Source organism: Chlamydotis macqueenii, chromosome 3, assembly GCF_036417535.1.
Source record: "Chlamydotis macqueenii isolate bChlMac1 chromosome 3, bChlMac1.mat, whole genome shotgun sequence".
Taxonomy (NCBI): domain Eukaryota; kingdom Metazoa; phylum Chordata; class Aves; order Otidiformes; family Otididae; genus Chlamydotis; species Chlamydotis macqueenii.
Window position 1 is genome coordinate 86140838 of NC_141558.1, and position 24574 is coordinate 86165411.

The following is a 24574-nucleotide window of genomic DNA, read 5'->3' on the forward strand; positions in this document are numbered from 1 at the left end:
TATGTATGGTTACTTGTGAAATTGCTTCACTTTTTTCAGTTAAAATATACAACTAACTTTCACCATATTAGCTTTCTGCCATAAATAGCCTTTCCCTTCATAAGCTAAACAAGTATCAGATCCTGTCTTATTTGTGGCATATTTTTCTTAGCTCAAGTTAGAAAAATTATTAAATTCATTTTCTAAGGACCAGAAAACACCACAGGTATGATAGCAAGACTTTGTTCTTACAGAACTATTCCTAGTTTTGAAGCCCACAGAGTGCCTACAATTTACCTGAAAAGCCTACTCAAAACCTTTGACTCTCCTTTGCTCTTAAAATTATAAAGCTCAATTATCAAACATTTCTTTTTCTAGGCATAAAGTAATACTCGTCCTGAGAGGGACTGTGATAATACAACTGTATAAATTACTATAGTGGAAGGAAAATAGGAAGAATTATTAAATGGTATACATAAAGAATTTGAATTAAAAAACAAACAACTGTGTGCCTTAAGTTTGTTTCACTACTGTTTCCAGTCATGTGTACCACTGCAATCCTCTGCATCAAAATCAAGTTTCAAGGTCAGTAAGGGACAAAAATTTGTATTATTGGGTCTGCTTATTGGATCATGGTTAATTTGCATATTTAAAGGATAAATTAGGCTTTAAAATTTATCTGATTTTATTTGTGTTAACTTAGAATTTAGTAAGTTTTTTAAAAGCCAATTACACATTCAATTACTTACGATATTGTAATTGTGACATTTCCTTCATCCATGCATTATGATAGACTACCTCAAATTCCACCAACACATAGGCAATTCTGTTGTATAATTTAACAACTGCTTTACCTTCTGGACTTGCCAAGATATTTGACTTTTTCTATCAAAACACAGTACATTCAAATTAAAACCATATCAAGAGAAAACCATACTATTTGGATTTTTTCAATTTTACTATTGACTATACATTACACAAGTTATTACAAATTATACTTACAGAGTTCCTAAAAGCTGTATAAAATACTTATGATTCAAATATACAGAGCAATAAAGTCAGTAAGAACTTTCAAGTAATTAATACTAAATATTTAACATATGTAAGAGCAATTACTTTATTATATTGTGATGAACACCTGCAACTACCAGTGAAATGGATGCTCAGTTCTACTCTAAATTGAACAGTAACTAAAAATTGTTTTTTTAAAAAATATCCTTTTTTAATCAGTAATGATATTTATGTCTGTTTTCTTTGGAGCAGATTTAGGTGACTATTAATCCCATCTGAGGGAAACAGGAAAGTGAAGACCTCTCTCACATAGAAGTTAACTTGGCAGGAGACTCTAGATACTGTGTAGGAGAATCACTCAAACATTTAAAGAAATATTATTGCTATAGTGGATCCTAGTATAGCAAGATTCTGACTATTCCAATGAAGGAAGGAAATCCAGTACTGAGAAATTCCTAAGGGCCATAAATGTCAAAGCTTATGCGGCTGGTACCAACCTTCAGCTGTATGTTTATTGGTGCAGAAAATGCAGAACTGAGAAGCTCAGTACTGGAATTCCCTGTTCTCAGACTAGTTCAGAGATCATCTACAGTGAAACTGGTGATCAGATTCTCAGTTACAGCACTGCAGCTATTGTGTGAGTCCTTCTAATAAACTTGCTTTTTCAGTGCTACTAGAATATACACACCAGACAATTTCAGGATGTCAGGCAGTCCACATTTATGCCTTAAGCTACTCCTAGCAGCTGCTTGGTAAACAGACATGATTCTCCATAGAGAACTCTATGGGGATAGAGGAACAGAAGAGGTGGGTACTCAGTTAAAATACAAGACACAGGTCTTACATACAAGTCCTTCCCTGCTCCATGACAAAAAGAAGAAAAGCACCACTGGCTGGAATGGTGAAATGTTCCTTTGGGCAATATGAAGGTAGACGTATTAACAATTCAGTGTGTATTTCCAGCTTGGGATACTAGTTCAGTGCTAAGTCAAAAAAACAATACATCTTGGATCTACAACCGTGGTTGCTGCAGAGCATACTTTTTTAACTATTCACATACAAATAAACAGGTTGCCTAGCATATGAGAAATGACATAATCAGAGCCAAAAATATTATGGTCACTCTACTGAGGCAAGACAGTTCAGTTACACAAAACACTTAATTTTTCCCCACATCATCTTACATGGAAATAGTTGATTGGTTCACTTATTCTCCTGAATAGCTGTCTCACCCACAATATCTTTCCTGCAACAGGCGGCATGTTTCGAGCAAGAGGAGGGTTATCTTTCTGAATTCTGTAAAGCTATGATAAGAACAATATCATTAAACACACGGATTAAAAAATCTCTTCAAATGTTTAACTCTTTCCTCTGATACTACAGTTTCTTTCTCCTCCCCAACAGATTAAATCTGCATGGAGTCACACAACACTTCATTGAGAGAAAAATGTATTGCTTCCCCCACTTGCTACTCTTCTAAGATGCACATACTGATACCTAAAATATATTGTTAACTGAGAGGTTTTACCTGAATAGAAATATCAACATTGTTCTTCAGACATATAAATCTGACTAATAGCTAACATTTCAGGAATTGGGCTCCATGATTCTTCTGGGCCCCTTCCAACTCAGGATAATCCAAGATTCTATGATATGCTCTTTTCTCATCAAAATGCATGTAGAGAATCCTGGGTACACAGCCCATGCTTTTACCTGTACTCAAGCTGAGGCAAAAAAAAAGGGGCCCTACTCACTTAATATCTGCATTACAGTCAAGAAAAATTTGGCCTAAAATTAGCACATACCAAATTTGCACTGACAAATTATTCAAGCACTTTAGAATCAGTACTGTAGTGGGAGTGGCTTTTTATTAGAAATAACTTGCTTGGCAAAGACAAAAGCAATCCAGTAATATCTAATAAATAGTTAGAACTAGTCAGAATATCAGTGACATATTCTTCAACAGAAGAAAGAAGAATATTTGTATTCATCCAACTTTAGGCATGCAAACTCTTGCTTTGACAACACAAACAGCTGTACTGCTTAAGCAGACATGACTCTTCACTTACTGGCACGCCTTCTTACCCCTATACTGTCTTCTGCACAGTGCCAACAAAAGAAACCCAAGCTTCACGGTGAACTTAAGAAAGGAACCGACATGGATGAAACCCCCTCAGGAAATATACCTATTCTTTTGGCTGGGAAAAAGCAGTCAGGGGTGTGGTGAGTGATTTCTTAAGCAGGCAGTGCTGCTGAAAGTATGTTCATCAAATTAAGCCGGTAATTAGAGGTTCAGGAAGTGCTGTATACAGTGAGTAGACAGGGAGAGGACACCGTAAAGAGTGGTTCAGAGCAGCTATGCAAGGCTAGAGTTTTAAGTCACTGTTTGGAGGAATGATTTTCAAGTAAGTGCAGAGTTTACAGATACTTGGCTCCTCATGTAAACATGCGTCATTCATCTGACAAAATGTAAACATCTCTAAAAAAAAAGTATTTGCATCAGTCTGGTTTTCCAAATTCCCTTTATACTCATTGAAGAAAAATGGTCATTTCAAGGGAATTACATAAATCTTCAGGTTTATAGGTAAAATAGATCAGATTAATTTACTCTAGAATACTCATGTCTTTCTTGAGTAGAAAGGGAGTACGGATTTATAGTTCTGATGCAGATGTTTATATTGCAGACATATAAAGCCACGTATGATAAATTGAGCATTGATGGTCATAGGCAGAATAAATAAAAAATTATTCATATTAAAATATTTGCTTGTATTTTAATATGATGTTTTAAATTTATGGCAAAGAAATTAAATACCTTTTCAGTAGCTTCAAGTTCTGCTACATAATGTTGAAGAATACAACCAACTGTATGTACTGTTTCTTCTTGAAGGCATGGCATTCTCAGATTTTGAAACCTGTATTAAAAATTAGTACCCAAAATAATATTTCTAGAACACAAATCTTTTTTATATTATTATTTTGTGGTACATGAATGTTACATAAAATTAAAGAAGCCCAAATCTACTAAATGCTACCAGATTTGGGAATTTTTTTTTGCTTTGAGCAAGTTTAAGCATTTTGAAAAGTTGTGCCCTGATGAGTTTTTTTGTTCCTGCTATGGTTTTTTTACTTTTTTTTTTAGTATTCTCTTGTATATACAAAATAAACGGTAATACAGTTATATTTTAAGAAACTTGACAATACACTGATTCCCGTAAGAAAGCTAAAATACACCTTTTTTGATTATTACAGAGTTCAGAACACCAATAATGAAAAATTCCTGACTAGGCCTTTTGTTCTAAAATTAGCCGGGTTATTTAAATTGTGCTAATCAGTAAACTGAAGTTACTTTAAAATATTTTAAAACATAATTGCCAATACCTTTGAAGTAACTGAAGTGCATGCTGTGAAGACAAAATTCTTCCAAAACAGGTACGCATAAATGCCTGTATCTGTATCTAAAGAATATATAATTTATATATAGAATAGTATTTTGATGTCTGATAATTTCTTAACATAGTAGCATTTGAAACTGTTACTGCTTAAAGCACAAAATAGCAGCCTTCACCAGTCTATGCTCAATATAATAAATAGCTAGTGTCAGTCAAGTAATCTCTTAAAATGACAGACAATTTTAGCAAAGAATCAAATCATGTACTGAAAACAGTTGCAGCTTTATTCTGCCCAAACTTAACCACATGTCTCCAGGCTAATAAACCATCTCCATGTAGATCATTCTCTCAGGTCTCATAATTTTTGTTATTTTGGCTGCAAAGTGACTGATCTTCAGTAAGGACTGTATGATATATTCTACAGTTTCCTATCTTTGCAAGAAGAAATAAAAATTGAAAAAGTCTCCCTCTAGACAAATACAAAGTCTATGGTGTTTGGAAGAAGAATAATGCAGCCTATTCACAGTCCAAAGTCTCACTGACATTCAGGAAGATACTGACTAAGTAATGATGAGATTCTTCCCCAAGTAAGTTATAGTTAGCAATATTACTTACCTCCAGATCTTCAATTTTTGCCATGAAGTTCACAAAATCCACATCAAATTCTGTTTTTCGTGGATCAAGGATGTCATATTGTTTCTTTTGAACACTTTGGTAGATCTTTTTGAATTTTACTGCCATAGTATCTATGTCTTCAATGGTAGACAGACTCAGTGCACAAAAATTTTGTACTACAGTTATCACCTCTGTAATCTGAAATATAAGCATTATATTCATGCTTATAACAAATTATTTGTTATTTCCTCTACAAACCAAAACCTGAGTAAAATAAAACAAGCAATAGCCACTTCTCTAACTACTGCATTCAGAAATGTGTTGCTTCTGAGCTTCTAAGTCAAGTATCTTCGATAGAGTATGGTTAATCTAGTTTTCAACATCAGTTTTCACCACAACCTAATACAAAGTAAAGTCATCTTAATTTTTCTTGATGGTAAAGGGTTTCTTCCTTATATTTGACTGTTAGATTTAATAGGGTACTATGGAAAAAAAAAAGTTAAAACATGACCTATGCATACTGAAGACACAGAATTAAAAAACCCATCATAGAGATTAATATAACGAAAAACATTAAAGACTCACAGAATTCCCACCCTGTGATGACTGCCCCACCACCCTCTTTATCCCTTGTCTGACCTTATTGTACACCAAGAAGCACCTATTGTCTTTTCCACACAAACTCTACGAATGCTACTTTAAAATGGTTTCATCAGGTTAGCAAGCTAAATGTTAAGACCACACTAAGCAGCTGAATCATCTGAAGAACTGTGTTTGTCAGTAACAGGAGTTTTTAATGCCTTAGGATACCATTCAAAAAAGCAAAGGTGTAATACTTTTCACATAATTTAAAACCTCCTAAAATAATGATCTAAGTCTAAATCCATTACATTGTTTCTCTCCACACTAACAGAGATAAATTGACAATTCAGAAGGACATTTTGAGGAAATTGCCTAAAGTATTGGGATGAGTTACTCTGTGGAAATGCCTAATAGCTCTCAATAAAGAGTTACAAATTCCTTCACAGGATGATTAAGAGCACATATGTTGACAAGTGTCCACCTAGTAAATTGTTCTTTGGAGAAGCCCTTCTTCTCTACCAATAACAACAGCTCACAGTATACTCACTTTTTCTAATCTCCTACACAAAGCCTCAGATTTTCCAAAAATGTACGTTTCCGATACTTCAAACGTCTTTTCTCCTAGAGTTTCCCAAATCTCTTGCTTTGTTTCATGAAAGCATTTCTGATATTCCTTCAATAGAAACATGCAGTTCTAAAAAGTTAAGGAATAAATATCATACTCATTATGCTATGCTTACAGGTGAGAGACTGGAGAACTCAAACCTACTGTCATTCCAAAGTGCTTAATTATCATTGAAAGCAGAAGAGAAGGTGGAAATGAAGCCAGTATTGGCAACCAGTAACCCCACAGCTGGATGTATTTTGCCATGGTATATTGCATGTGCTTAATTTGTTCTTAATATATCACCATCAGCTGAAAAAGAGGGAGACTCTTAGCACTGAACTCTAATGGTGTGCCAAGGAAATCTGGTATTGCAAGGAGGTACTGTAACAAAGAGGGGGTCTATTCAAATACCAGGTTCCCAACGGTAGAGGAAGATGGTACCATATCAGACACCCCCAGGTGGGAAGAATGTGGATTATGCAGAATGACAAAATTCCTTAGTTGCACATACGGTGAAGATGTCAGTTCCAAGGTCAGTAACAGATCACCCTGATAAAGATGATGCCAATTCTAATTTCAACATATGCCAGTGGGCTAAGAAATGGGAAAACACTAAAAACATCATAAAATAGCACAGTAAAAAGGTGTGAAGTACTTGATACATATTGATATGGACTTCCTTCTGCATATCAATAGGAAATCAATGGGTTTGATAGGTAAATGATAAAACACCAAAATACAAACCTTAATTTTTCCAATGACTGTTGATGTCTCCTGCTCCCAGACATGAGACAAGCCACCATCTGTAATATATGCTCTACATGTCTTAACCATTTGATTTGTAACCTAGCACAGAGAAATGAAAACAAGTAAGTCTCAAGTTATTTAACTCTAACTTTTCTTCACTTACATTATCATCTTTACAATTTGTAGTGTGTGCATCCTTATTTAAAAACTGCCATTAAAGAGTTTTCTATCCTAACAGTATATCTTTACATTGGTCTCCCATGGCTATGAAAAGGAGAGAACATTCTTCTATTTTTCAACCACAAAAATCCAAAGTTTGTAATGACAGAAAGAGAGAGAGGAGTACAGGAGTGAATGCAGATATAGAAAACAAATCTCAGAGAACAGCTACAGGTGGATAATCTTTTTTGTCTATTAAATAATGTGAATAATTCAAAACAGTTCTCCTGACACATGAGAGTACTGAAGCAGGTCTTAAGAATCTCTAATTGAATAAATACTGAAAAGTATGGCAACAAGGGCAGCCTCACACTGTAATACAATGACTGGTGAAGTTGTGGACAAGACCGCCAGCGTCGCCTCTGGTGATCTTTAAATGGAAGCAAACAGTAATGGGGACCTTAAGCTGCTGTATTAAAACACAGCTTTTTCCTTGCTATTTCTTAGCACTGCTTCATGTAACCAGTTTGTTATTAGCCTCTGTAGTGAAATGCTCAATCTCTTGGACCATTAAATAATAGACACTAGCAACTGTCAATACACAAACGTATAAAAAACAATATATATTGCTGTATAATCTATATCTAATATCTATGTATGGAAAACAGCCCTAGCCATGGATAAATACAGCCTCAAAAAACCCCACATAATTCTTAATATACTAGTTGAAATTGAATTGTAACAAAACTTTACACTAAAAGCTGGAGTGTTGTTATAAATTAAAAAAAAAAGGCAAAAAAAAAAAAAAAGAAAGTGGTGTAATGATGGTCTACGGTGAATTTCCCCTATGTGCTTACTGGTGGCGTACATTTTAAGTATGAGGGATTTCTTTCCCTGTAGTGAATACCTGGATTCTGCAAAAGACATCGGTAGAATGACCTAGCTGGTCTTAGTTTTCTGTTTAAGGTGTCAAAGTTTATGACCTGAGATTCAACTAAATTCTCAAGTATGACTTGCCTCTAGGAACCTTTCGTCTTTCATACCTTTTGGAGGAATAGCCTAGTCAGATTGATGGCCATCTGCTTAATTAGGTCTTCAAGGCTGATAATAAAAGAATCTTTGTGGATTCAGTGATTTAGGAAACAACCGAGCAGATTAATTCAGATTAGGAGATTAATCAATAAGATAAGCAAAAAAAAAGAACTTTTCTGAACCAAGAACAACAATTAAGTTCCTTCCAGAAGGCAAGTCTCTAATCCAAGTTCAACCCTTGCCTGACCAATAGACTTCTGTTCCTTTCCCATGCAGACACAGACACCCACTATTTATTACCATTTTTTAACAAATGTCATACTTACTTAAACAAAATGAGGGGTTTTTTTTTTCTGAAAAATCACATAATTTTAGTAATTAATATTATACTTAATATATTTACCTTTATAAACAATGATGTCATTCTCCCAGAAGTATTGTAATATCTTGAAACACTGTGAATCATTCGTATAGCATTTATCAAGTTTGGTATTCCTTGTGTCATGGACACCTTAAAGCAGAATTTTGAGAAAAATTTTACTTTCTATTCTTAGCAACTATATTTCTATTCTATTGACAACTTCTAAATTACATTTTTCCCTAAATCACATGAACTAATCTTCAAAATGCCATGGCATCTTATGAAAAGGTTTCTTGTAAAAAAAGCTAATGATGCTCAATAAACTTTTAAACCTCAACTAATAAAAACAATAAAACTCTTAGATGATTTGGTAAGAAATCAGATTAAAGATACTAATATGAATATTTTAATACACTATTTGTATGATTGACATTGAACATTGATTCAAAAAGTACAGGTTGCATTTTTTGGCACAAAAGGAAGTGTTATTCTGGCTGCTGACAGTGCTTATCTGTGATTAATGCTTTTGTTTTCCTTCAAGTACAGCTATTAAATATACTCCACGCAATTACATTGTGATAACAAACATTACATAAAATTTTTGATTCAGGCATTTCACAAAGCTCATTAAATAATTGTCATACTGTTAATTTCATTAATGAGTGCCTAATTCATTCAATCATCATATGAAACATCTACATCTTTCACACATTTCATTAAATCATTTTTCATATAATTAAAATCAAACCATGTATTCTGTATTTCAAACAAGTATTCTGTAATTCAATCACTTCCAAAGTATTTTGGAAAAAAAAAAAAAAAGAGAAAAAAAGGTAAAAAATGATAATTCATTAAGATTATTGGGGACTTATCAGAGTTGCAATTCAGAACACCAAGAAAAAATTATTTTGACTGTCACTCCTCAACAGAGAAGACAAGCTCCTGGAATTAAGTTTGGGCTGCAAACTCAAAGTAACACACTAATACTGTGGATAGACATAGCAGGCATTTGCATTTGGTATAAGAGTGTGAAAACAAGCCTATATGGTACAAAATCAACTTTCTGCATCCACATGTTGTCCATCCCCCACTCCTACTCTGAAACAGAACCTAAGTCTACTGGTTTTCTTTCTTAATCCTGGACAAAACACAAAACCCTGAATACTGGACTGTATAGAGATTTCTTTGATTCAAAGCCCTGAGTTAAACACTCAGTCTAAATTTTCATAGAGTAACCCACTTCAGCTACAAATGTGACTATGTGTGATACTGCAATACACTAAATGCCATATTTTATGCACACACTAAATATCATATTAAATCTGCATGTACTCCATTCCTGATCCACTAATATTTAAAATACATTTCAATATCAGATACTAAATTCAACTCCATCCAGAAAATACTTCTTTTTAAACACAATTTATTTAACTTGGATGTCATTATTTTTAAGTTGAATATCATAGAAAATCCTACCTAAATTATCTTGATTTCTGGAACAATGTTCCAAGATATGAAATAGAAATTCAGGTATATACAAATTGTTCGAGATTAAACAAAGAACTATAGTTAACTATACTGTATTAGTAAAATGATGACATCTGTCTTTGTTTAAGATAAAGAAAATTTTATCTTAATAACCTATGAAGAAGCTCATCATAATGGCCTGGTACCTGGCACCCTCTAGTGATACTCTGAAGAGATTAAGATAATAGCTTTTTAGTAATACTGTTTATCATATGGCTTTCCTACTTATTCCATGCAGTATCAGCTCTATGTCATATATTATCACAGTCTTTTTGCTTCCCCTCAGTTAAAACTTTGAAGTAGGATCCTAAGCTGTCAGAAATTCAAAAGAAATGCAACACTTCCTGACAGAGGACAGGAGGCAGGTAGGATCAGAACAAGGAGGATTAAAAAACAAAGCAGAACAAGCAATTTTTCCTAGGGTATTTCCTCCTTCCATCCTATTCTGCAACAATCATTAGAAACATATACCTGTTATAATAATAAATAGTTAATACACCTAATAACTGATACCTTGAACTAGGGCTGACTTGTGTACATGGATAACCAATTATTTAAATTCTGACTAGGTGGTACTTCTGCAAATAGAAGTAGCTAATACTGTTTTCAATATCAAAATACTATTTTACCCATTTAGGACTCCATTAGGTTTCATTATTTTCCATATAACTGAAATTTTGGTACTTTGGTTACAGCTGTGTGATTATTCATTGACACATGGAATTTTCAATGAAAGACAAATTTTGAGATTCTTGTATTATAAAATATGTACCTGTTTTAGCTCATTTTAAAAATTATATTGGCAGTAGGACTGACTTACTAGGCAATCACATGTATTTATGTTTACTGATAAAAAACATATTTTAAAATACTATTTTTCATGTCATATATAATAAACTATTGCTTTAACTACTTAGCTTGACAGGCATTTAGAAAATAAAATCAGAAAAATTAGAAAATCAGAAAAGTAAACTGGAAAAAATTTACTTTTATGCAAATACAAAGATAATTTATTTTGCTCTGCGCATTACGTTAGGTAAATACCTAAACTATGCTTAAAGAATGACAAAAGGCATACTTACAAGATCACAGTTATAAAGAGGCTGACAAACTTCTTGAAGTGTGCGTAAGTATTTGACATTGTCTTTCGATTCATTTGCTGCATCTGTGATTCTGACATCTAAATCTTGCCACATCTAGAGGGAAAACAGTACTGCAAATCCTTCATATATAGTGAACTATTTCTTCAACTTGCACTGATTTGCCAGAAGTAAATCTTGGTAAATTAATTTTTAAATGGCATTGCCAAAGCAGGCAATAAAAGTTATTTTAATTTATAGTAATTTTTATTTGTATCTCTAAAAATGTCTTGTTCTTTCTCTTAATATATTAAGCACAGCAGAACCATACCGAAATTTCCTCCTCTTATTTCTCCTCAGGAAATCTCTCTTAGATGCAATGAAACAAAATAAACATTGCAAGCTTTGTCTATTGTAGTAAAAACAACTTAAAACCAGAAAAAAATAATTACCTGTATCAGTTTAGAATGTCCAGCATTCAGAACATTAATGACCGCTTTGCAGTCTGGTCCTTTGATTTGTTCAATAATAAAATTAAATTTAGCAGACATACATTTCCAGTACTCTAGTTCAGTCAGTGGACCTGAATCATCAGCTTCTTTCCTCATCTGCTTACTCTCAATCAGAACCTGCAACCAATTCGAAAAAAAAACCCAAACGCCCACTACAGAGAATAGACAAATCATTATAAAGAAGAAAAGAAACATTTTTATTCTTGTGAGCTAAACACACTAAACATAGTAAAGTATGTCCTAGTCTACACAGATTCTGTATTTTGACAAAGTATTCTGTGCTTTATTACGGAAGTCTCAGACACTAATTTCTTGGATAACTGAGACCTTACCATGTAAGATTCACACAGGATTAAAAAATGCCCTAATGGACCCGGTCAAAGATCTTGCTAAGAGTAGTATCTCACACCATGACTGGCAGCAGAAACTTAACAGGTAATGTATAGAGTATATCTAACAGTATATATACGTGGTCCTCACCAGTGTTATTACTCCTGCACTTTTCTGTCCTCTCCTTCTTACTATTTATGTATTAACTGTTCAGAAACTCTTATTCTTGCTTGACTGTAAGTTCCTAGAGATAAGGACTACTTACTTAACTTCACTTGTGTATAGAAGTGAAGGACTTGTCTCACTCAGGTAGAGATGCAGCTGAAGCCTTAAACTAACTTCAGGCAAGTCTCATGTATCATCTATAAATACCTAACCTTATTCATGCTGGACTGACGTATTAAAACAACAACTTACCTGTTCAATTTGCCTATACCATATCATAAGTACTTCCTCTAGCTGGCGAACCATGTCAGGATTATCAACTGCTGCAATTACTTTCTCAAGAGACTGGAGTTCAGAAAAATCAATGTAATCTATTTTTTTCAACTCAACAGTTCCTTCAATGCTTATTATAGCCGCTGGGGAAAAAAATAAAAAAATAAAAAAATAAAAAAAAGCAAGTACAATGCAGAACCAATTAAGACTCTAAAATTAATTTCTACCAGTACAAGCAATTTAAATTTGGAAATACATGTCTGCAATCAGCGTTGTTTCAATATAATAGCCATTTTACTCCACTCACATAAACCAGAAAATTCTTATTTTAAATCCAGTGTTCCTCCTTAAACGTAACATATCACTAGAGAATTTTATTAAGTAAATAATCTACCCATGTGTTTATTATGCAAGTAATTGATCTCTTCTTTTTTATCCTCACAGTATGGGACAAGTTCCTTACCTATGAGCTGCTGCCTTTAAAAACAGAAATTCTTAAGCAGAATTCCTCTACTTTGATTGTTTCCTAAATGCAATGCTTACCTTCTAAAAATGAAAGGTATTTGTTAATTTTTTCCATGAAATTCTGTTTGACTTTTGTATCTTGTTCGGTCTGACTTAAAGCACCCCAATTATTTGTTGCGAGGATAGCAGGGAGAAAAATCTTTTCTATCATATTCCTAATACCATGTAAGAGTCCTTCCGTGGCATCCAAAACACCAAAGAATATATCCTGTATTATAACAGAATGATTGTTAGTAATGCAGTAACTTAGGCTGGAAACAGTATTATAAAATCAGTGTCTTTTTTTATAAAGGCATTCTAATTTGCCAACAAAAACCTTAATTTAAGGACATAGAATATTTACAAAATACTGATACCTACAATGTGACCATAAGATACTGTTTTAAATTAAAAAAAAGGGTTGTCAATAATGATTTAACACAGTTTTAAAAGGCTGCCAGGTTATATTTTTGTTATTTCAGTTACTTCACTATCATACAGAAAGTTTGGACATTTTTTTAATAGTACATAGCAATTAAAATTCAAAGTGTCCCCATCTATAATTAGAAACTAAGTAATGAAATGGAAGTAACAAAAACGTTTTGAATGTCCATATCTGAAATTGTATTAGAAGCAATCATCTGACTGAATGTATACTTCTTTGGATCAGATGAAATTTTTTTCTAATCTCCAAAAGTAAACTTTACAAGACTTGTAATATTCTAATATTTTAAATGTCCTTCAAATCAATAAATAGTAACATGCTTTATGTAACAAACTTCCTAGAAAATAAGTTTCCTTTTCTCATCACTTCATTATGGAATTTGATGCAAAAGTAATATTTATGACCAATATTGAGACTTTTGATAGACAGATCTTGTATCTTACTTCTACTAGTGTTTTTCTCAGTTCTTCTCAGCTCTCAAAAGAAATAAAACATTTTTAATATATAACATGAAGCCTATAAATGAATAATAGAGTTTCCATCTGAAGAATTTGAAATTATATTGATTAGAATATATAGATATAGGACTGATTCTTATCAATTTACTGTCCCTTGAGCACTGCTCGAGTTTTAAGATGTGTCTATAAACGAGAATGAAGGCCACACTTATCTAAAAATTTGTCTTATACAGTTGTAAAGCAGAATAACTCATGCTACATAATTTACATAGGATAAATGTGTATTTCATCCATTCAAAGATACATAAAAGAGACAGGTACAAGTAAACTTTTCCTCTCCTGGTATTTGCAATAAAGTCTTCTCAGCTAGTACTTCTAGTTTAAACATTTCCTAAAATGTGTTTAGTAGCTTTAACTTCTTCAAAAACAGCAAGGAGAACGAGAAATTAATCTAAATGCTGACTTATTTGACAAGAGGCCAATAAGACATGGAATTCACAAGATATTCTGAGTATTTGCTGAAGTAACACAGCTATTCACTGTCTACCCAAAAAGGAGAGCAAAGAGCATGATATAATTTAACATTCAAAAAAATGCAGTTACCAGTAACTTCAGTTATGTGACAATAGTGAAACAAGTAATGAAACAAAAATAGCTACTTTTAAAGTATTTAGTTTTTAGAATATATGAGAGAATACCTCATGTATCGTTTTTGCACTTATAGAGCTGTCATTCTTACAACGAATGAAAAATAGGCATAGTCCTACGAATTTGTCTGGTGTACTGTCCACATAAAATCGCATCATTTTACTTCCTTGTACAACTCCTGGTATTGTCCGACCACATTCTGAAAAGAAATTCATAGATGTCACTATTTTTAAAAGTAAGGGTATTATAAAATGTTTAAAATTAATATAGTGAAATAAAATTCAATGTAGAAATAATTTATTTTCTTCTTTTGCATGTAAGAGAAGCAAAACCAGCAGAATCCATGGATGTAATTAACCATACAATTAAAAATCTACACCAAACACATAACTATGTCTTACAAAGCAATTCTGGCACATCATACTGCACTGAAAAGGGAATTTGCTCAGGCCCATCATTCTGGGTTAATTTTGCAGTGACTGAGGTACTTTGTTTATCTGCATTCACCCTATCGCACAAGATGTCATGCCTAAGTGAGAAAATAAAGATTATGGAGGGACCAGATACCCTCTTGTCCTCTGTGAATATGATCCTATGCAATTTGATCATTTCACATAAATACATAAGGGAACAGCATGTTCAGTGCTTAGAAAATCATTAGTGATTTTAGACACTAAAATCTAATTCCCTAGCAAGCATGTGAAAATGAAAAAAAAATCAAATATTTATAATAAATGCAAATTCAAACAGGTCTTGTGAAAGTCCTTTTTAATGAATTGGTGGCATAATTCCTGTAAGAAAATCTTGCAATCACTTTAAGATTTCAGAAGAATTTATCTTTTTATAGCCCTCCTTCCAAGAATGGCTGAAATTGACCGAAATTTTTCTAAACAATTAGACTTAAAGCAAGCATTTAAAATATGAAATTTTTAGTCCTTATAGCAAAGGACTGCAAAATTATGAAGAAGTAAAAGCAGATTTTATTCCAGGAAGCATTGAACAAAATTAACAACAGAAGGCACTATTATATCTGCCTATATTAATGTTGCTAGAAATCTACCTATTCCTGGTGCTTCTCCTTCTTGATAGAAAACTTTCAGTGATTTACTTCTTCCCTTGGCAAGAAAAGAATCAAAGGCTTCCAACTGTAAATCAAAAAATGAATACTTGTTACTCAAATTATTACTTTTATGTGCCCTTAAGCCATGTAAAAATAATTTGATTGTAAAACTGTTCAAAGTTTTGGTGGCATGTAATGCTTATCCTCAAATATTGTGAGGAGTTACAAAACAACACAATGGATATTTCAAATATTTCCTTCAAGTACTGAACCTGCACACACAGGTGGCCTAGCTTCTTGTAACTGTGTATCAAACGCTTATGGTCTTGTTCTGTCACTCACAGAGATGTATGTCTGTAATATCAAAACTTAGAAACATACACAGCAAATTTGCATGACTTGACATACCCTTTTAGTGCTAGTCTACCTCTAAATGTAAACGATTCATCTGTAAAACAGGAGTAGCGTGACACACAAGGATTTTATTCTGGAGACATGAATTGGCCACATTGGCTCCAAAACCTTTTCATGACCACAAATATTTTGCCAGTCCCTGGAAGGACAATGAGCAAGACCATCTGAGTGAGACCATGCTGCCCCCAAATTAGCTTGCTGTACCTATCCATAAACTAGCCACCCTAAAACACTACAGGTCTCTAGATGGCTATTTTGATTTTGTCATGTTATACAAAGTGCTTTGGATAGTAAGCATGCAAAGCTTTGAAATAAACACTGTTTGTCTATGGATTATCATTCTGAAGAACTTGCCCAAAATTATAGCTAGGGTTTCCAAAATCTGAATTTTCCCTAGGCAATTTCTGTGTCCTGGTAAAACCAGGGTATGTGATGTAGCAGGAAGTGAACAAAGCTCTGAAAAAAGGTTGGGAGGAGATCAGAAGGTACTGATTGCTCAGTCCAGCTTCTTTCACAGTCTCTGTAATTATCTGCAAGGATGACTAACTCAACAAGTTGTGACTGGGCATTCAAACTGTCAAACTGAAGGGCTCAACCTTGGTAGTAAGACCTCCTGTTTCCTCCTCATCAAAAAAAAAAAGTCAGAAATTCAGCTAGCAAGTATGTCTGGAGATGCACCACCTGTTGAAGTACAAAGTATATACCTCTAGATGTGTTATATGTCTTATAAGTATGATTTTTTTTTCCCCAAAATAAACACCAAAAAAATCTGAATCAGAACAGTGATAGGAAAATGAGTGACATCTAGGTGGACAGAATTTAAACCTAGTCATTTGAGAAGACAACATTGTTGAAAAATAAAAGTAAAAGCAAGCCAGCTCTAGAAATGCATGCTTTCACTTTGGTTAACAGGTACTAGTGAATAGCAGGGTTAAAACAGAAAAATACAGAAAAATTCCCCCCAAGAATAGTGAAAGAAAGGAAAAATTGGTGAAATACTGAAAGGTCAGTGACAAAAATCAGAAAAAGAAAGATTCACTACTACAAAAAGCACTCCAACTTGAGAGGAAGAGAAAGGTGAACAGGAACTTTTGGGCTTGTATGATTTTACACAGAAGGTAAGACGTGAGCTGTCCCTGCAGCTACTGCTTCTGTAAATAGCTTCTGGTTCAATTTCATGTGATACAAACACTCACTGCATGAACACACATACAGGCTAACGCCTTAAAGGGTAAACCTTAACTCATGGATGTCAAAGACATTATATGTATATGGGAATTTACTGACAATTTATTAAAAGACAATGTTGACACAGCCCCAGCAGCCTAAACTGTTTATAAATAAGCTAAAACTGAAAATTGGAAAATTTCAAACCATAAAAAGTTCAGATGGTGCTGATGACAGCAAAAACAAAAGAAAACAAAATAAAGCTACAAAAAAACCCTTGAGAATAGAAAGGTTCTCAAGCGTCTGAATTAATCAAATTCAATGTAGAACAACATTTCACATGAAGTCAATACGATCTAAAACTATATACCACCTAGCAACTGTAAAAAAAAAAAAAAAATTAATTGATTGACAACACTTACAGAACCTCTATGTTGTGTAAGCATAAGAAAAAATCATATTATTTAAGTACATTTTATGATATATAAATATCAGTAAACAAAGAATAATCATATCTGATTTGGGACTAAATTTGGCTTGCAAGTGAAGAGGTGAAATTCTAACAATTTATTTGTCTGCTGAAATGAGACATAATCTATGATTCTATATCTGGGTGAGTTTTGAATGCTAAGTTATATCTTTCTACCAGACAAAAATAACATGGAATCATAGAACAGTTTGGGTTGGAAGGGACCTTCAAAGGTCATCTACTCCAACCCCCCTGCAAGGAGCAGGGACATCCCCGACTAGATCAGGTCGCTCAGAGCCCCATCCAACCTGGCTTTGAATGTTTCCAGGAATGGGGCATCTCTTGCCTCTCTGAGCAACCTGTTCCAGTGCTTCACCATCCTCAGTGTAAAATTTTTTTCCTTATGTCCAGTCTAAATCTACCTCCTTCTATTTTAAAACCATTACCCCTTTCCCTGTCACAACAGGCCGTGCTAAAGAGTTTCTTCCCATCTTCCTTATAAGTCCCCTTTCAGTACTGAAAGGCTACAGTAAGGTCTCCCCGGAGCCTCCTCTTATCCAGGCTGAACGGCCCCAACTCTCAGCCTGTCCTTATAGGAGAGGTGCTCCAACCCTCCAACCATCTTCAAGGCCCTCCTCTGGACTCACTCCAAACTTGCTGAGGGTGCACTCTATCCCACTGTCCCACTGCGGTGATTTTAAACAGGGCTGGTCCCAATATCGACCCCGGAGGAACATCACTCATCACCGGTCTCCACCTGGACATCGAGCCATTGACCACAAGTCTTTGAGTGCAGCTATCCAGCCAACTCCTTATACACTGAGCGGTCCATCCATCAAATCTGTGTCTCTCCAGTTTAGAGACAAGGATGTTGTGTAGGAGAGTGTTAAATGCTTTGCATAAGTCCAAGTAGATGATGTCATTTGCTCTTCCCTTATCCACCAATACTGTAAATCCATCATGGAAGGGCATCAAATTGGTGAGGCACAATTTGCCCTTAGTGTTGGCTGTCAGCAATCACCTCCTTATTTTCCATGTGCCTTAGTATAGTTTCCAGGAGAATCTGCTCCATGATCTTGCCAGGCACTGAGGTGAGACTGGCCTGCAGTTCCCCAGCTCTTCCTTGTTTCCCTTTTTAAAAATGGGGGCTATGTTTCCCCTTTTTGAGACAGTGGGAAACCCACTGAACTGCCACAGCTTCTCAAATATGATGGACAGTGGCTTAGCAACTTCATTCACCAGCTCCCTCAGGGCCCACAGATGCATCTCCCCAGGTCCCATGGACTTGTGTACCTTCAGATTCCTTAGATGGTCTCAAACATCCTCTTTTCCTATACCGGGCAGCTCTTCATTCTCCCAGTCCCTGCTTTTGCCTTCTGTGAGTTGGGTAATGTGGCTAGAGCCCTTGCCAGTGAAGACCGAGACAAAAAAGTCGTAGAGTACCTCAGCCTTCTCCATATCTCGGGTAATCAGGTCTCCCGTTTTCTTCTGGAGAAGGCCCACATTTTCCCTAGTCTTCCTTTTATCTCCAACATACCTATAGAAGCTTTTCTTGTTGCCTTTGATATCCCTGGCCAGATTTAATTGAATCAGGGTTTTAGTCTTCCTAACCTGATCCCTGGCTGCTTGGACAATCTCTCCGTACTCCTCCCAGGCTACCTGTCCTTGCTTCCACCCTCCGTAGTCTTCCTTTTTGTTTCTTAGTTTGTCCAGGAGCTCCCTGTTCATCCATGCAGGCCTCCTGGCATTTTTGCCCAACTTCCTCTTTGCAGGGATGCATCGCTCCTGAGCTTGGAGGAGGTGATCCTTGAATATCAACCAGCTTTCCTTGACCCCTCCTCCCTCCAGAGCTTTATCCCATTATACTTTGCCAATCAGACCCCTGAGGAGGCCAAAATCTGCTCTCCTGAAGTCCAGGGTAGAGACCTTGCTATGCACCTTCCTCGCTACCCCAAGGATCTTGAACTCCACCATTCTGTGGTCATTGTAGCCAAGGCTGCCCTTGAGCTCCACATTCCCCACCAGCCCCTCCTTGTTGGTGATAACAAGGTCCAGCACAGCACCCCACCTTGTTGGCTCCTCTATCACTTGAAGAAGGCAGTTATTACCCACACATTCCAGGAACCTCCTGGATTGCCCATGCCCTGCTATGTTGTCCTTCCAAAAGATACTGGGGTGGTTGCAGCCCTCCATGAAGACCAGGGCTTGTCACCATGAGGCCACTCCTATCTGTCTATACAGGGCCTCATCTGCTTTGTCTTCCTGGTCAGGTGGCCTGTAGCAGACCCCTAGTATAATGTCACCTGTGTCATCAAGCAATCAGAGAAGGCAAGGACCATATATTTTCACATACAGCCATACTGAGTTTTGATACCCTACTAAAAAAAAAAAACAACACCACAAACTGTTTAACTCGTTGCTCCCTTTTGTTCAAGCACTTGAAACACTATGAAAGACACAGCATTAAAGACACATAAAGAATGACTGAGCTTTCAGAAGTCCCACAGGTTTGGGATCTATCACACCGCAAACACACTTTATCCCATCTTTTATTCATTCAACAATGAAGAAAGCACTCAAAACTGGGAATTATTTAATGGGTCTTTCCAAATGTAATTACATTAAATAAATGATGCAGGATTCATCTTCCCTCTTGTTACTAAATAACACTCAATTTTCAAATTGTTCCTAAGAAGTTTCCCGTATTTTTGAAGAATCTTTGGCACTTCAGTGAGGACTAGCTTAACAAATAAAGACTATTATATTTATAATATAACAATGTCAGGCTGAGATGGATGAAACTTGTTAGAACTGGTGGATGTGACAAGAATCCCTTGGGTCAAAATAACAGCAGTAATTATATTTTCCTTAGGGTAAGTAAGATGAAAAAGCCACAATCAAAAACTCTGGGAATATTTGCAAATCTGCCAGGAAATTAAGCTGAATGATTTAGTCAGGTATCACTTTAGATAAGTTGTGTGCCTTATTAATCACATTTTCTGGCAGAAACAATCTAAATGATGGATAATACTTCATATCAAAGAGGCAATCTGCTACCTATTTTGATTAAAAATTTAAATCAACAAACATACAGAACAGACTCACCGAAGGGGCATCCAAAATCATTTCTTCCACAGTTGTTAAGTCTAAACCTAGCCTGATACTGAGAACTTCAAATATGTATTTATAGGAAGCATCAACCTTTGTTCTTCTATATTCTCTTGCTTCTCTGTATTGAGCCTAAAACAGTAAACATGTTTTTCAAACTAAAAATACACAAAAGTTATTGCAGCAATTACCTGTTACTTAACTTGCAACTACTACTGAAATATACTATCTTGTATTATAAGACTACAAAACTGCCCTAGCCTTTAAAAACATCTAAATTTTCAGAGGCTAACAAAAGAACAAACTATTAAGAATTATTACAAAACACAAAGTCAACTCTGAGGATACATCAAGGAAAAGCAAACATTAAGTATACTAAAGCTGGATTTTAAGATATTTGTGTGCCATATTAACTGGTTTTATTTTTCACAACCAATATTTCAATTTATATTAATACAGAAAGGTCACAAATCAATGTAAAACTAAAGTATCTAGAGTAGGTAAATATTTGCAGGAAGTAAGCTGGGTACAGCTTTGCTGTAAATTATTCCTTCCTCTATTACTTTGAAGTAAAATGTTAAAATACTGCAAACATTAAAAACAAAGACTCGCTTTGTACCAGGAATAATTTAATAGAAGAATAGAATATGAACAAAAAGGAAAGAAAAAGAAAAAATAAATAATCAATATAAAGTGAATTCAATCATCTGAGAGAAGAACTAGAAATCTATTTCAAGACCTAAGGTTGAATACTAAACCTGTTTTTCTTTTAAAATAGCATGCAAGGATGCTCCACTAGTGCTTCGGCGAAACCTAGATAACCTTGCAACAGGTAAAGAATCTTGAGAAGAGGAAAAGCTTGCTAGTTGTGGAGTATGACTAATAGATCTGGCTACAGCATCTTCTGATGTAACAGGAGCTGGCATGGAACTCTCTGCAGTGAGATTAGGCCTAGCACTATTTGTGGCACCAAGACTCAGCCCAGCATCTTCTCCAATGTTTGAGCCTTCTTTATTATTTTTTTGCACTCCCTCCATTCTGAAATCTGGAAAAAAAAATTTTTCATTTACAACAATCCAGACTTTTCAAGTCTACCTTTTCAAGAAGGCCAGAAGGAAGAGCAAGGTAGGGAATAAAAACAAGAAAAATAAGAGCATCTCAAAACTCATTTGTCATGTATATAAATTTAATAGTCTCATTGAGTCCTGTTCAAGTTCTTAAGATAACAGACATTTATATACATTTTATGACTGGTTACAAGTGTCAAGCTGAAGATGATTATAGAAAGATATTTTTAAAATAATTTACTTTCTATATTTATATATATATGTATGTATATATTTCTATATAATTTATATATTTTTAAAAACATTTATACTTTCACTGAATATCTGGTTACTGAGACATAGAAATGGTTTAGAATACAAATGATTTCTTTAAATTTTAGTTTGTAAAATATACACACATATTCAGCAACTGAACATACAAAAAGACTTGCATACACTTCCATATCAGGCCTTAGAGGATCGCTCACATAAGCACTTACACATGATTTTTATACAAATGACCCACCATGCATAACATTAACTTGTGTGTTTGCAGAAATAACGCAAGATAGAGGGTGCTGGGTAGTATTTTTTCAGTGGAAAAAAAAATAATTTAGCATTCAGACATCTTCAGCATAATGAAACAGAATTAGACTTTCTCTTAATTCTGTGCCTAAACCCTGGAACACTGCAGTTCATAGGGAAGAGACAGCATTCTTTAACAGGAGAAAGGAATTTCTCAGTCCATCTCCAGGTGGCTGAGGACTAGCAGTTTAATCATCCTAGATAAGGATTTCTAAAACATCCCAAAATGAAACATACTCATGGCTGCCCGCTAAGCAGCAGGCTATTATACAAAGGTGGCTCCTTCCATTTTCTTTCCCTTTTTACTCCACAAGCCTAACAAAGGTTTGCTTTGTGAATCCCAAGCCTACACTCAGGTCTACAAAGAAGCATTTAAATCCTCTTACTCCATGTTTTCCTATTATGGAGCACACTCATCCACTTGCATGTGCCTGCTGCCATCAATCCCATTCAGTATATCTTAATACTTATGAATATATAAAAAAAATTTAAAAGTTCTATACAGTGTGCTAAAATCCACGTATGGATTGAGCAACTAGTTTTAAGGCACTGTAATAATCAGTAGAGCTATTCCTAAAGTCCTTACCTTGTGTTTAATTTTTCCTCTAAAAATAGCTTGTTCAGTTTCACAGGGATGTCATAATGGAAAAGTATCTTATAAAACAAATGTTAAGATATGGCATTAAGGTCATACCCAGTATAACACGCTGGGAGAAAAAAAAAAAAAAAGCATGAAAATTGTTACTCTACACAGAGTAAGATTACTATAAGAATTAAAATAACCATCAAGAATTACCTAGTAGTTCTTGCAAAACCTTAGAGCAGCCAACCACACATGTAACCGTGTTAGATATTCTTTTAGATACTACTGCCTGGTTCAGGAAATAAAAAATCAGAAGGAAGGCTGACATGAAAAGTAACACCTGTACTATATTACAAACGTCTTACTTTTGCCCATGACTAGCAAAGTGACCACGGCTCTACGGACTTTGGCATGCAATCACCCATCATAGAAAATGTTCATCTCTTTCTTGAGGTAGAAATACTATGAAAAAAACAACTTCGGAAAGTCACAAAAAAAAAAAAAAAGGAAAATGTAAAGTCTAAATTAGTTGGATGATAATTTCCTTGCCTTTTAACCGGTCGTCTTGAAATGGATACCTTTCCCTAAAGCTCACGATGAGAGAGGTGGGGTTCTCCCAGCTTTCCTTAAAAACAAAGACTACATTGTATGTTGTTATCCGCCCTGACCCTCCAAGTATCTGTACTCAAGACATCTGGTGGCAGAGATTTTCACACTTTTCTAACAACAGCAGGAACTACTGCTCTCTACCTATCCTACTTGTAACAGCTGATGAACTTTTATATTAAAACCTGCTTTCCTCCCCTCCAGAGTGCCCTAAACCTTGTCTACAGGACCTGTTCATGCAAGAAAAGCGAGCCTGGTTTCCAGCACACGTCTTCGAAAGTAGGAGGATGAGGTGAGGGAGGGAAGGAAAAGCGGAAGAATCCCAAGCATAGAGCATCAGGAATACTGACTTCTGGCTCTCTTTCGAAAAGCTGAGGAACCTTAACCGGCACTTCGGCTTCGGCAGAGAGAGGCAGGGAAAGGGCCTCACTGACCTGGCTAGAGCTGCGCCTCACAACGCGGGGAGAAGGGAGCAGCCCCCCATCAGCACAACCGCCGGCTGCCACCCCTCAGAAGGGAGAGCAAACGGTTCCAACGCTTGCCGCGGGAAGACGCCTCCGCGCCAGCGCTCCCGCGGGCAGGCGTTCGGCCCCGGGGCTGGGGCTCTGCAGCGCGGCGGAGGCAGAAGCCGACTCGCGCTGGCCGTTAGCGGCGGCCCGTAACGGTTGTGTTGGGGCTCACGCCGCCCCGCCCCGAGGCGCTGCTGCGGCCCCGCCGAAATTGGACCGCCCAGGAGCGGAACCGTTATCTCCTCGTGAAGACCGTGCTCTGCACCGAACGGCTCTGCGCAGCGACAGACCGCAAGTTCCCTTGTTCAGGGGTTGGTTTTAAATGGACCTACGGGAGTTACTTAAGTAACGCCGTGAGAATGCTGCACTGCAAAAGTGCTTTTCTCTCAACTAACGAAAGTGTATTTTTTTTTCCCCAGAATATTCAGTCCTGTTTTTCATGCCGAGTGCTTGAAGGAAAGATTATTCTTCTCCTCTAGACCTGAAATAATTGTTTAGACTAAAATGTCACTGCGTAACTCCAAAAGGCGTCAAATTTGAAATAATCTCCCAGCGTCTGCAGGCGAAGGCAGAAACCGACATCGCTCAATACCAAAACCGC

At 35.7% G+C, this 24574-nt stretch overlaps 1 protein-coding gene across 2 annotated transcripts in view; it reads right to left on the minus strand.

The window, feature by feature from the left end:
• DNAH8 (dynein axonemal heavy chain 8) overlaps positions 1 to 21681 on the minus strand; it is a 147300-nt gene extending 125619 nt beyond the window's left edge. The window contains exons 1-17 of one of the 2 annotated variants that reach the window (XM_086743430.1): positions 21603 to 21681; positions 21403 to 21548; positions 20642 to 20776; positions 15487 to 15571; positions 14477 to 14625; positions 12915 to 13104; positions 12351 to 12514; positions 11544 to 11720; positions 11095 to 11208; positions 8528 to 8635; positions 6931 to 7032; positions 6127 to 6273; positions 4998 to 5195; positions 4372 to 4448; positions 3806 to 3905; positions 2175 to 2294; positions 729 to 864 (exon numbers count right to left, since the gene is read on the minus strand). In XM_086743430.1, the coding sequence (XP_086599556.1) occupies positions 729 to 864; positions 2175 to 2294; positions 3806 to 3905; positions 4372 to 4448; positions 4998 to 5195; positions 6127 to 6273; positions 6931 to 7032; positions 8528 to 8635; positions 11095 to 11208; positions 11544 to 11720; positions 12351 to 12514; positions 12915 to 13104; positions 14477 to 14625; positions 15487 to 15571; positions 20642 to 20776; positions 21403 to 21548; positions 21603 to 21681 (2227 nt within the window). Of the gene's footprint in view, positions 1 to 728; positions 865 to 2174; positions 2295 to 3805; positions 3906 to 4371; positions 4449 to 4997; positions 5196 to 6126; positions 6274 to 6930; positions 7033 to 8527; positions 8636 to 11094; positions 11209 to 11543; positions 11721 to 12350; positions 12515 to 12914; positions 13105 to 14476; positions 14626 to 15486; positions 15572 to 20641; positions 20777 to 21402 lie in introns of both variants that reach the window. The other variant, XM_086743429.1, reaches the window with a different exon arrangement.
• Between the last annotated feature and the right edge of the window lie 2893 nt (positions 21682 to 24574).